We start from the raw sequence: 12,042 nt of genomic DNA, 5'->3' as shown, positions 1-12,042 counted from the left end.
CCCCCGGCAACCACGGCCGTAGCCCTCCGCCCCTGCATAAAAAAAGACGCGAGCCGGCATCGCACTTCGCTCCATCCACCACCAAACCCTCATTTCACCCAGCACCTACCACGGTCAAGCAGCCACGCCAGCCAGAGCGCGCTGCACCCCCACCTCGCCGCCGAGCAAGCACCCAGCGCACGAGCCGGCCCGGCCATGGAGGTGGAGGCGTTCCCGATCGGGTTCACGAGGGGCGTGCGCGCGCACTGGCGCCGGCGCAAGTACCAGCGCCTGGAGGCCGGCGAGGGCGGCGGCAGCAGGCCCCAGGGCACGCAGCGCCTCGGCGGGGCGCGGCGAGTCGGGTGGCGCGTGCGGCTGCGCGGGCTTCTCGTCCGGCGAGCGCGGGCCGTCCGCGCGATCGTGATGGCGCCGCGGCGGCTGCTGGCGCGCGCGCGGGACGCGTACGTGGGCGGCATGCTGGCCGTGGCCCGGAAGGCGTCGGCCACGGCGCTGCCCGGCGGCGGGCCCGAGGGGATCTGGGCCAGGCGCGTGCCGCGGCGGAAGCAGCTGCCCTCGGCGACGGCGGCGCGGACGTCCGAGTTCGAGCAGCGGCTGGTCATGGAGATCTACAAGTCCATCGTCGCGTCCAAGGAGCTCACCACCATGCTCCACTCCTCCACCGCGCACCTGCAGCCGCCGCCCGCGCGCGCCTAGCTGCCTAGGCTGTTGCAACCGGCATCCGGACGGAAGCTGGGATTTTTAATCTTGCAGCTGTCAATCAGCACAGCTGCATGTATGTGCGTCATGTTGGTCGATCGATCGGAAGAGAGGTTTTTCAAGATGATCGTGTGCTCTCTTTCACCAGTTGCTGCTACAAAAATTAACAAAATTGACATATGGATGAAAATATTTCATAAACTGAACTGTGTTTAAAAAAAATTCACTCAGCTAACCTTTTTGTGTAGCCTAGGCACTGGTAACAGAATGTGCAGCGCCTAACGGCTAAGCGCTGCATATTACATGTTTGCCACGTAGATGTGAGGCGCTGCACGGCCGGGTGTGGGTCCGGCATGGCCCAGGTATGCTGTGCTAGCCAGATGTGTAGCGTCTGAGAGGCAGGCGCTGCACAGTGTAGTGTGGTGCTTGTCTGTCGGGCTCTACACCAATGGGTCAGCTGGATGAAATTTTTTGGCGACAATTCATTTTGCGAATTTGTTTTGTTGACAAGTAGATTTATCATTTTGCCAGTTTCCACTAGGTGTCGTTGTCATGGTAAACTTTTCCACGGCTGCGTTCATAACAATCTCATTCTGTATGACATGGAAAACTTGGATGTTCCTCCCATGTGTTTGACAAAAGAGAGCACGCCAGAGTATGGATTTGCACTGCAGCTTACAGATTGGGTGGGAGGATAAACCGTGAGCGTGCGGAGGAGAGCACTTGCGTACCTGCGGTGCACCCTTCCCTGTCAACGCATGCACGTGGCTGGTTGGCTGGCTGCGTACCGCTACGATCGAGTGGTGCATGTACGTTCATCTAGAAGAAGCTTTAAACTTTTGCATGGCTCCGTTCAGAACCATCTGTGTCAAACTTCAGGATGGTGCGTCTGAGTGGAAAAGCTTGGTGTTCATCCAGTGTGTTTGACGAAAATAAAAACAGAGCGTGAAGATGAGTTTGCAGATGGAATCAAGTGTACGTTTGCGCGCGCATGGGTGGAACTTTCACTGTCGACGCATGCACGTGGCTGCACGCTGGCAGTATTAACGTGTACGTACACTATAGCTGTCGTTCGTCAGCCCACCACGCGTGTTTGCAATAACTCTCTATGGCATTTCAGGTTCAGCGCCGATCGATGGCATTCCCTTCCCGGCTCCGGAATTAACCAATCTCCAAATTAGTTCTTGTCATCTGGTCAACCGATGGACAGACCTGTCCGGAACAGGGCTGAACCAGGATTTGGGCACGAGAGGGACGAAAAACGAAGGCCTTTTTCTATTTATTTTAATTCAATCTCGTGCTTAGTCTATCATTATACTGCATAGCATAACTTATTATTACCATTTTTCTTCTATAATTTGTGTCTGAACTCTTTGAGAAAGTAACTTAAGATTTTTTTTTTTTGTTGTTGCACGATATAGTAGTTTTGATTAGTGTTTTTTAGTCTTCGCGGATGGCAGTGCTTCTACTTCGAGTTTGTATTCCAGGATCCGATCCTCCTCGAATTCGTCCATCTGAACGTAGTCAACGGAGCTCCAGCGTATATTCTCGATGTCTCCTTTGGGACGATGAGATTAGGATTTCTTGTCATGTGGGGAGATTTGGTGGCATGTGCTTTAGATTTATGCAAGATTTCAAGAGTGACGACTGCAGCTTCAGAGCGCTGGTCCTTAAGGGCACGTACATGAAGACTTTCCGCTTGTCATCGACAAATTAAGGTCAAGCTGGCTCCGGTAGGGGAGCAACAACAGTGGCGTGTCAGCTGCTCATTCTGACGGCAATAGTGGTTCTTCGGTAGTCTCAGAATCTCGATGTAATTTTAATTACGTTTGAGATGTTTTCTACCTTCGGTAAACTTTATAACTAATTTGATCCTTTTTGCGAAAAAACCCTTAAAGGTTTAGTCTAGCTTCTGCAACCAGTTTTGCATATGTTTGTACAATTGCTCTCCAAAAAATAGAATGATCATGTATGGATATTCTCTCATGCATGGTTGATAAGTACTCTCCAGAATACAAATTTTTCATGCCTATTTTTTTTATCAGGAGGGAGTTCATAAATTTACAGGGTCCCTTTCATAAAGTTGTGCTTCCAATTCTACTTTGTTCCGCGACTTCTCCCAATGCCACAACATCTTGATGATAAGTATTGCTATTTGCAATAGGTTGATCCTCGTATGGATTTACATTTTCAACGTCGGCAATGTTGAAGGTTGGAGTCGAAGAAATTGGCTTGAAAAAGGAATTTACCCCCTTAACTGTTGTTGCCTTTTGTTTCCTTTTTGACTTCTGTAGCAAAAAGAAACTTGATTATCAAATTAATGCATTGCTTTATACATAATACCAATCGACCAAACTAAGATTGCATAATTCATAATAGAAATCATAATAGCTACTAGCATGTAATGGTACCTCCTTCCTCTATCTGATTTTGAAGATCTTGTCGCCGTGAACTCGAGGGAGTAGAATTTACAAACTACCCATTTTTCACTTAAAATCTTCATGGGTCACAGTCCACGGAGCACCATGGACTTTTTTTTAACATAGTACAATGGGTGCACCATGAACTTGAAGAGTTCCACTTCCACCTAATGCACGTCTACATTGTCGCACCTCTTTCAAACTCATCATTAGATATTTTTTTTCACTTTTAATGCTTGAACCATTTCCCTTCTCTCGGCACTTAAACTTACGTGTTTTGAAATGGGTGTGGCTAGATCTCAGTTGACTAATACTTAATTAAGTGACAGAACAATAAAAAGAAGAATTCTTTTTTACACGAATTTGTAAGATCTTACGAATATAACATCGACTGAGATTTCGTTAAATCTCAGGCGACTGAGTATAATGGAGCCCTGTGATCAGTCGCTTCTCTCTCACAGCACAACAATGCGATTTTTCTTGGCAGCAACTCCAATTCTTGTACTGAAGTGCCTACGAGATAGCAACATAATAGATAGCAACATAATTTTTGTTTATGCTATCCTCTGGTGGTCTAGCCAAATAATGTTAGTAACGTTACAAATTTGGTCACCGATTTTTGAGATTTATAATCAGTACAAATGCAAATGAAAGGACAAACTCTGATCTAAACTAGTACTATTATCTGATTGATTGGTTCATACAGTACATATTTCGTTATTATTCTTTTTCCGGGAAATGGAATCTTTCCATTTTCATATGCACAGGGAGTCAACTGTGGCGGCTACGTGCGTTGAGCTCCACTCGATCCATCGCCACCAACCCCATCGCAGTCGGTCAGACTCTCACCCGAGCTGCCAAGCTGAGATCGATCGAGACCTCGAGAGGCGGCGAGGAGCACCATGGGCGCGGAGGCGGGGGAGCTGCCGAGGATCGACTTCTCCGGCGTGGACGCGTCGGTGCCGGGGACGGGGCGGTGGGACGCGACGCGAGCGCAGGTGATGGACGCGCTGGCCACCTTCGGCTGCTTCGACGCGCACTACCCGGCGCTCGCCCCGGCGCAGCGTGCCGCGCTCTTCCACGGCGCCGTCCGCCCGCTCTTCGCGCTGCCTGTGGACGCCAAGCGCCGCAACCACTACGGACCGGGAAAGCCCTTCCACGGCTACCTCGGGGGGCTCCCGGGCCTCCACGCCTACGAGAGCCTCGCCATTGTCGACGGGCCCGAGCTCGGCGACGTCCAGGCCTTCGCCGACCTCTTGTTCCCCGCCGCCGACAACGCCGCCTTCTGGTAAGTACATGTCATCCCCGGCGGCGTGAATTGGTTGGTTAAAAGGTTCGCCGGCCGGAAGCTCACGCTCAGAGATCTACGGATTAATTTACTCTTGCTCTGGCGCGCCGACGGCAGCGAGACTGTCCACGGGGCGGCGGCGCGGATGGCGGAGCTGGAGGGGGCGGTGCGGCGGATGGTCATGGAGGCGCTCGGGGTGGCCGTCGACGAGGCCCAGACCCAGAGCGCGCCCTTCTGGCACCTGTTCCGGATGTCAGAGTACGGGGCGCCGACCGCCGACGAGAAGGCAAGGGAGGTGCGGTACGGGTCGCACCAGGACACCAACTCGCTGAGCGTGGTGTGCCAGCACGAGGTCGACGGGCTGGAGATGCAGGCCAGGGACGGCCGATGGATCCTCGTCCGGCCGTCCTCGCCGGCGTCGCTCGTCGTCATGGCCGGCAACGCTCTCCGGGTACGACAAAGTGTCCAGCACACTGCACTCCGTCGACCATACCAGCACAAACTAACTAACCTCTGAGCTTGGATTGCGCATGCATGCAGGCGTGGTCCAACGACCGTGTGCACGCGCCGTTCCACCGGATAAGCGTGGGCGGGGACGCGACGAGGTACTCGGCCATCCTCTTCTCCGTCCCCGGCGAGCCGACGATCCGGGTGCGCGACGAGCTCGTGGACGAGGCCGGCGGCCACCCTCGCCGCTTCAGGGACTACGACTACGACGAGTTCGTTCGCTTCTGCGTCTCCGAGGAGGGTGCTCGCCATGACGACAAGCTCAAGGCCTACTGCGGACTGTAGGTGCCATGATACGAGGTGATACCATGACTTAGATGCTCCCATGATACGAGCTTCTGGTCCGTCGGATCTCAGATCCAACGGCTCTAAGTAGGTTCTGAAAGGTTGATGTACTTGTTCGCAATTTCTAGACTTCAAAAGGTGTTTTATGAAAAATGTTGAAAGCCTTCCGGAAGAGCTCGTATCATGGGAGCATCTAAGGCTCCGTATCACCTGATACTCTCCCCCTGTAGGTGCAGGCGACTAGGAGTGGGGGAACGGCCTGGGCAGCTGGGCAGCTACACCATCGAATCCGGCCCAAGTCCACCGCTGAAATGAATAAGCTTCATCTGCAATTCGTGTTTTGTCTTTTTAGTGACACGTGTGCTAGGTAAAAATCACTTTTGGAATAAGCAAGGAAGTGCTTACTTGTAGTAGCATTTTTTTAAAAATATTTTCCCACCTTTACTAGATTATTCTCAATGTTTTCCTACTGTTGTTATTTCACTGCTGTTTTTATTTTTTACTTGTAGCAAAGGCAGAACACTCGACTAAAATGTGTGGGTGCCTAAAACACAAAACAAATTTAGGCCTCATTTGGTTTATAGGGTAGGAAAATCGTAGAAATAGGAAAGTCATAAGAAATGAGATTACTCTCAAATCCTATGAGTAGGAATAGGAAAGGAGATGCCCTTTGATTCACATCATGGGATTTTTTCCATTCAGTTTAGGCTAATATTTATTTTCCTATGAAATGTAGAGGATAGGAAAAATTCCTCTATAGGAATAAGATTCCATTCAAACAAACCAAAGGGCTCTAAATGAATTTTTTCTATAGAAATCCTATCCTATGAAATTCCTATAAGATTCCTGTAAACCAAAGAAGGTCTTACAATGCACTCCAATACATTGCTACGTCGGATGCAGTCCATGAAAAGATGCAATAGACCACCGTCCAACCCACAGACATTGCTAAGCATTGGCCAGTGATAGTAGTAAGCAACCCCATGCCAAGATGACCCACTTGCTTCTCACGTCGCTCTAATTGTGCCTGTGTTCGATGAAGCGTCGTTTGCAGCTATCTCATCTACACATGCTCAAACACTAACAAGACGAAGGTTGATGCTGATCCTGAGTTGTGAAGGTGCGCAGATCTTAACACAAGTGTGGTAAATTTTGCTGCAGAGATGAGTTCTCCATGTAGAGTAATTGAGTCTGGTGGTGTGGCTGTGTTCTTTGCTTTTTTTGACTCGAACGGCAGGTGCTCTGCCTTTTCATTTAAGATTAGAAATGTACATAAGAGTGAGCAGTCGTCCAAAGAACACTGCCTGTACAAAAAAAAGGAAATTACAGCGCTATTCTCAGGAAATCTAAGTCAGCTGTGTTCTTTGTAGGAGGTGGATGGAATTGGACACTGGAAATGCTGCTGTCCGTGCATGACTTGAATGTGCATACCCAGTGCAGTGCAATATAGCCCACCCAAACTTGCCGCCACGGCGATTTCAGACTACTCTCAACCAGAGAAACAAAACAGGAGACGCTGCGGTTAGTCTGTCGGCAAACAGAGTCTTGATCTTGATACGTACGTAGGGTGCAGAAACAATGAACGCTCGCAACATCCATCATCAGTCTGCCCATGAAACTACACTAGATACAATATCAAGTCATTCTCCGTCAGGTACATAACACTAGATACACTAGGTTCCTTGTAATTTGTAAACCCAGGCTAAGTAACCAACCATTGCAATGCTAGACCGACAGACTGCAGCTGGGAGATTAAATAAATAGTATAAATGAATTAACAATATGGCATCTAGCTTCCTCAAAAACTGCAACTCATTTCTTCAATCTTCCAGGATGAAAACAGTACGTACAATTGAAGTCCGAAGTCACCTATATACACTTCAATGATATATGCGCACAACATATTCAGTCAGAGCAATAATTGTTTGACTGTGTGCATCGTCGAATGCAGAGGCCGGATGTCGACCCTTCTTTTTGAAGAAAAAAAGAGTTAAAGCAACAATTCCCTCTCAGAAGGCAACTAAGAAACTATAACAAGATCATGTATGTAACTAATGGCTATGTAACAAATAACCCCACCAAACATACAATTTCACCTATCTGATGGTCCAGAATCCCAGATCGACACAATGTACTGTAACCCATAGATAACCGCTCAAAGAGCTAAATGTAAACCAATTTTATCATTCAGTACTTGCACTTGAACGGATCAACCAAAGCAGTCCACAAAGACCCAGGTTGCAGAAGCAATTTAGAGTAAGACTTGCCCATCCATCAGGCATTTCTCAATGTCTATGAGGCAGCAAGATCTAATAACTCATTGTCTCGCATCGTTAGAACGCAGATAAATCCCCAGCCACCGAACAATCATTTTTGGTGCTAGGCTGACAGACTGCAACTACGAAACAAAGTGGAGCATTCGTCGTTAATCACTGTTTAAGAAACAAACACGAGATCTCAAGCAGTCGAGCCCTTGTCCGACAGACCGCTCCAACTGGAACAACAGGCTTAATGGCCCGGAGAAAAAAGAGCAACAGAAACTATACACAAGCCATATCATTGGCATCCATGCTGGACATGTTCCTCAAAAAATCATACGAGTCATTTCTCCGACTGTTCAGGAAAACGATACAACCAAAGTCTGAAGTCGACTGCACTTCCAAGAAGACGGTAGCCAATTAACAACCGCAATGATGTACTGAAGTATAACAGATTTGGTTACATCGCTACACCGATAATGCAGTTACATCAAGGCTAAAGTTGTAGACAGAGCAGACCAATAGAGACTACAAACAAACAATATGGAAAGGCAACTAAAAAATCTGCAGGTAACACGTCCAGTTGCGGCTCTACTTCAGTAGTAATCTACACTAGAAAGGCAACTAGGAAACAAGAGCGCTGCTTCATGTACAACGCATTATGTATGATTTTGATATGACATAGCATAGCTACCGTTGATTAGCACATATTCACGGTTCAATGCATCGTCGTAACAAAATCGGACAAGATTTCATCGTATGTGTGGCAATTCTAAGTAAACAAAGTCACACATCCATCATTACTCATCGTTTACGGAACAGACACAAGATCTCAAGCAGTGAAGTAATTGACCGCCAGCTCCCTTAAAAACCTAGACAATGCAGTGCTAGACCGACAGACTGCAGTTAGGAACTGGAATATCAAGCTTAAAGATGAGGAGAAAACAGAGCCACAGAAACTATAGGCAAATTATATCACTAGTATCTATGCTTGACATGCTCCTTAAAAATCATATACTCCAAACTCATTTCTCCAACTGTCTAGAAAAACAATACAACTGAAGTCTGAAATAGCCTGAAATTCCTTCCAGAAGACAGTACCAAAATCACACCAATGATATACTCAGATTTAGTTACAACACTACGCAACTAATTTCCTCTCAAAATGCGACCAAGGAGCAAGTTCGTGTAACTGTAACCAATGGCTATATAGCAAAACCATGTAAGAAAGAACCCCCCCAACATATAAATTGGCCTATCCGATGATCCAGAATCCCAGATCAACCCCCCATGTAACCCACAGAAACTATAGGCAAATCATATCATTGGCATCTATGCTCGACATCCTTCAAAAATCATATAGGAGTAACTCATTTCTCCAATTGTCCAGAAATACAATATAACTGAAGTCTCAAGTAGCCTGAACTTCCTTCCACAAGACAGTATCAAAATAACACCAATGGTGTACTCAAATACTAACAGATTTGTTGACAAGGCTACGTCCATAAATTCCTCTTGAAAATTAACTAAGAAACAAAGATCATGTAAATGTAACCGATTGGCTATATAACAGACCATGTAAGAAACAACCCCCCAACACATAATTTACCTCTCTGATGATCCAGAATCCCAGATCAATCCCAATGTAAAGTAACCCACCAATAAGCAGCACAAATATTCACATTTTTTCCTGCATGTCCTAACTCTCTTGACTCAAGTGCCGTTTGCTTCTGTGCATCTAAATCAAAGTTTGCCTTATTTACGTCTCCCATTTTGGTGTTTTTGGTTTGTTTTCCAATGTGGCATATGTATAGTTTATGAAGGGGGAGGAAGGAGTGAGGGAATGAAGCGAGCAGAGTGAGTGGCCGTCGGCGATGGAGCAGTGCCATGTGTAGCGATCAGGGGTGGAGGAGGGGGATGTAGTCAGCGGGGGTGATGGAGTGGCGGAAGTGGCAGCGGTGGCCGTAGGGGCAGATGGCGCCGCCGATGACCATGCGGCAGACCTGGGTCTTGTAGCGCGGGTGGCGGATGATGGGGCGGAGCTCTGCGATGCCGTGCGCGAACTGGCACTGGTCGCCGTACGGGCACGCCCCGGTCTCCTCCCACTTGTTGCACAGCTCCGTCTTGAACATGCCCTGGCTGTACACCTCGAACTGCAGCCTGTCGGCAGCCGTGGCGACCTGACCGCCCTTCTCCCCGCCGCGGCCCTGGTGCTCCTCCGCCTTGGCGCCGTCCACGCCCACGAACACGCGCTGCTGCTCGCATTGCATCGACACAAGCAAATGCTCGAACACGTGAGCGTCATGGACTGGATTGGCACAGAGCCGCGGGATTGGGTTGCAGGAATGGAGGGGTTGGGTTTCGATGATCTCACCGAGCCGACGTTCACCGGCGCCGTCACGCGATGCTTGCCGTTCCTGTCCATCTTCAGGTAGCCGTTGGAGCGGATGGAGATGCTCTTGGGCATCGCCGCGTGCTTCTCGGCCGGGGAGGCGGGCCGCGCCCTGGGCATCGGCGGGGGAGCCGGCACGACCTGCGCCTGCATCTGCCCGGGGTGGAGGGGGCGCAGCTTCTCGGCCGAGGAGGCGAGGCGCGGCGCCATGGGCATGGGCAGCACCGGGGGAGCGGGCACTGCCTGCGCCTGCATCTGCCCGAGGTGGAGGCGGTGGAGCTGCTCGGCCAGCGCGACGGCTGAGGCCTGGTTGCCGCCGAGCACGGCGAAGCGGCTGGCGAGGACGTTGTTGGCGAGGCGGAGGCCGGAGTTGTCGTGGCGGATGGCGGCGGCCTCGCGCGCGGCGTCGGCGAGGTGGGAGAGGCAGAGCTGGTAGCGGTTGGCGAAGTCCTGGTACTGCAGCGCGAGGCGGGCCATGCGCAGGCCATGCTCCGTGGCCGCCGCGTCGACGCGGGAGCCGGAGGAGGAAGAGGCCGAGGAGGACCAGGGGGTGCCGGGCGACGAGGACCTGGGGCTCGGGGTGAAGGGGGGGCTGCCGCGCCCGAGCGGGGACGGCCTGGGGCTCGGGACGAAGGGGGTGCAGCCGCCGTAGAAGAAGGGCCCGTCGGCGGTGGGGGGGCAGAGGCGGCGATCGCGGAAGGCCGGCAGTCTGGGGCCGAAGGGCACGGGGTGGGCCGGGTGGAGGGGAGCTTCCTGCATTGCGGCGGCGGCGGCGGGTCCCTGCACCTGCAGCGAAGCCAAATGGATCGGAATGTCACAAGTATATTGGACGAAAATCCCATAAATAAATCGCTACTGCAGCACACGAACTGCTGGTAGCATCCGTAACCGCCCACGATCGCTGCATTGCACCCGTGGTTTGAGAAATCGGAAGAACTCGATCGCAATCGGAACCAAAGCGCAGGATCAGAAGGTGATCTCAGACGCATCGGCAGCAACAAACGCAACGAAGCGCCCGATCCACGGCGGCGAACAAAAAGGAAAATCACTCGCAATGCCCACCCAGAAAACGAAGGACGGAGACCTCCGATCAAGCGAACGCAACTGAAATAATCAATCACGGACCGATCGATCGAGTACGTATTTGATCGAAGCAGCCGCGCGGGAGGATGGACCGGACTGCACCTGACCTGCGAGTCGGTCGAGCAGCGCCGCCTGCGTGCGTGCCGCCGGAGGAGGGATGTGGCGGCGCTCGATTTGGTGCGGATTTGGGCGTGGAGGGTGGAGAGAGAGAGAGAGAGAAGAGGCGGAGGAGGACGTCACTGGCCACGGCGCGGCACGCGGCGCCAGGGTCGAGAAGATCCGGTGGGGCCCGCCCGGCAGTCTCCGTGTCAAGTCTCAAGTGTGTGGGGTGCGTGTTGCCGCCTTGGACAGCCGTGGTTCTCTCGGTGAGGCTATAGTTTGCCAACCGACTATAGTTTGCCAACCGATCTGCAACACTATTCTGACTACGATGTAATTTCCGAGGTAAAAACTCCCTTTCCTTCATCAAGTCTTTAATCTCCAGTATCAAATGCCCATATGCTGATTTGATGAGATCATCATTCGTCAATACTGAAAGAGCAGTCGCCGAGTCCGACTGTACCACCACCGGAAGAACTGTGTGTTGAATAGCCAAGGCCATACCCTGCATGATAGCATGGATCTCCGCCTCCAATGCATCATTACAATTAAACATGTAACGATAAGCCGCTAGTAACATCGTACCTGATCCATCTCTCAACACGATTCCGGTTGCTGCTGACCCATCTCCCTGTCGGAAGGACCCATCAACAGAGAGCGCGACGGTCCCCGTCTTAGGAGCCGGCCATGGTGGCGCTGGTTGTTTGATTTGAGTGTCGGTCTTCTGCTCCGAGACCAGCATTTTACCTTTTATTATTTCTTCCGTGGTAAAGCGACTAGCGAGCCACATGGATTTGTAATAACTATCCAGATACTCCACTGTTGCCGCCGCTGCTGGCACCTCCTTGCCATGTGCGCAGTCATTCCGCAGCTGCCATATCCTCCAGAGCAGCATGATCACCATGTCACGAACCTGATCCAAACATTGCATGAGCAAATTCAGGAGCCACTCCTTGCCAGTATTAATCAATATATTATCCGAAGGGAGAGGCCACCTTTCCCGCATGTGTGTCC

At 50.8% G+C, this 12,042-nt stretch overlaps 3 protein-coding genes across 3 annotated transcripts; 2 read left to right on the top strand and 1 right to left on the bottom strand.

The window, feature by feature from the left end:
- LOC123182180 (uncharacterized) lies at positions 1-1,316 on the top strand. Its single transcript, XM_044594664.1, has one exon. It carries the CDS (start codon positions 196-198, stop codon positions 691-693), a length of 498 nt encoding a protein of 165 aa, XP_044450599.1. The 5' UTR covers positions 1-195; the 3' UTR covers positions 694-1,316.
- A 2,604-nt stretch (positions 1,317-3,920) lies between these two features.
- LOC123182172 (probable 2-oxoglutarate-dependent dioxygenase AOP1) lies at positions 3,921-5,655 on the top strand. The gene is made up of 3 exons (XM_044594651.1): positions 3,921-4,404; positions 4,522-4,855; positions 4,945-5,655. The coding sequence occupies exons 1-3, from the start codon at positions 4,019-4,021 to the stop codon at positions 5,194-5,196; spliced, it is 972 nt and encodes a 323-aa protein (XP_044450586.1). The 5' UTR covers positions 3,921-4,018; the 3' UTR covers positions 5,197-5,655.
- A 3,203-nt stretch (positions 5,656-8,858) lies between these two features.
- Positions 8,859-11,191, bottom strand: LOC123069316 (zinc finger CCCH domain-containing protein 39). Its single transcript, XM_044492150.1, has 3 exons — positions 11,032-11,191; positions 9,829-10,632; positions 8,859-9,709 (listed from the first exon to the last, which is right to left on the bottom strand). Exons 2-3 carry the CDS (start codon positions 10,603-10,605, stop codon positions 9,353-9,355), a joined length of 1,134 nt encoding a protein of 377 aa, XP_044348085.1. The 5' UTR covers positions 10,606-10,632; positions 11,032-11,191; the 3' UTR covers positions 8,859-9,352.
- Between the last annotated feature and the right edge of the window lie 851 nt (positions 11,192-12,042).

This window comes from Triticum aestivum, chromosome 1A, assembly GCF_018294505.1.
Source record: "Triticum aestivum cultivar Chinese Spring chromosome 1A, IWGSC CS RefSeq v2.1, whole genome shotgun sequence".
In the NCBI taxonomy this organism is placed as follows: Eukaryota; Viridiplantae; Streptophyta; class Magnoliopsida; order Poales; family Poaceae; genus Triticum; species Triticum aestivum.
The sequence above is the reverse complement of the archived record's forward strand: the minus strand, read 5'-3'. Positions and strand labels throughout refer to the sequence as shown.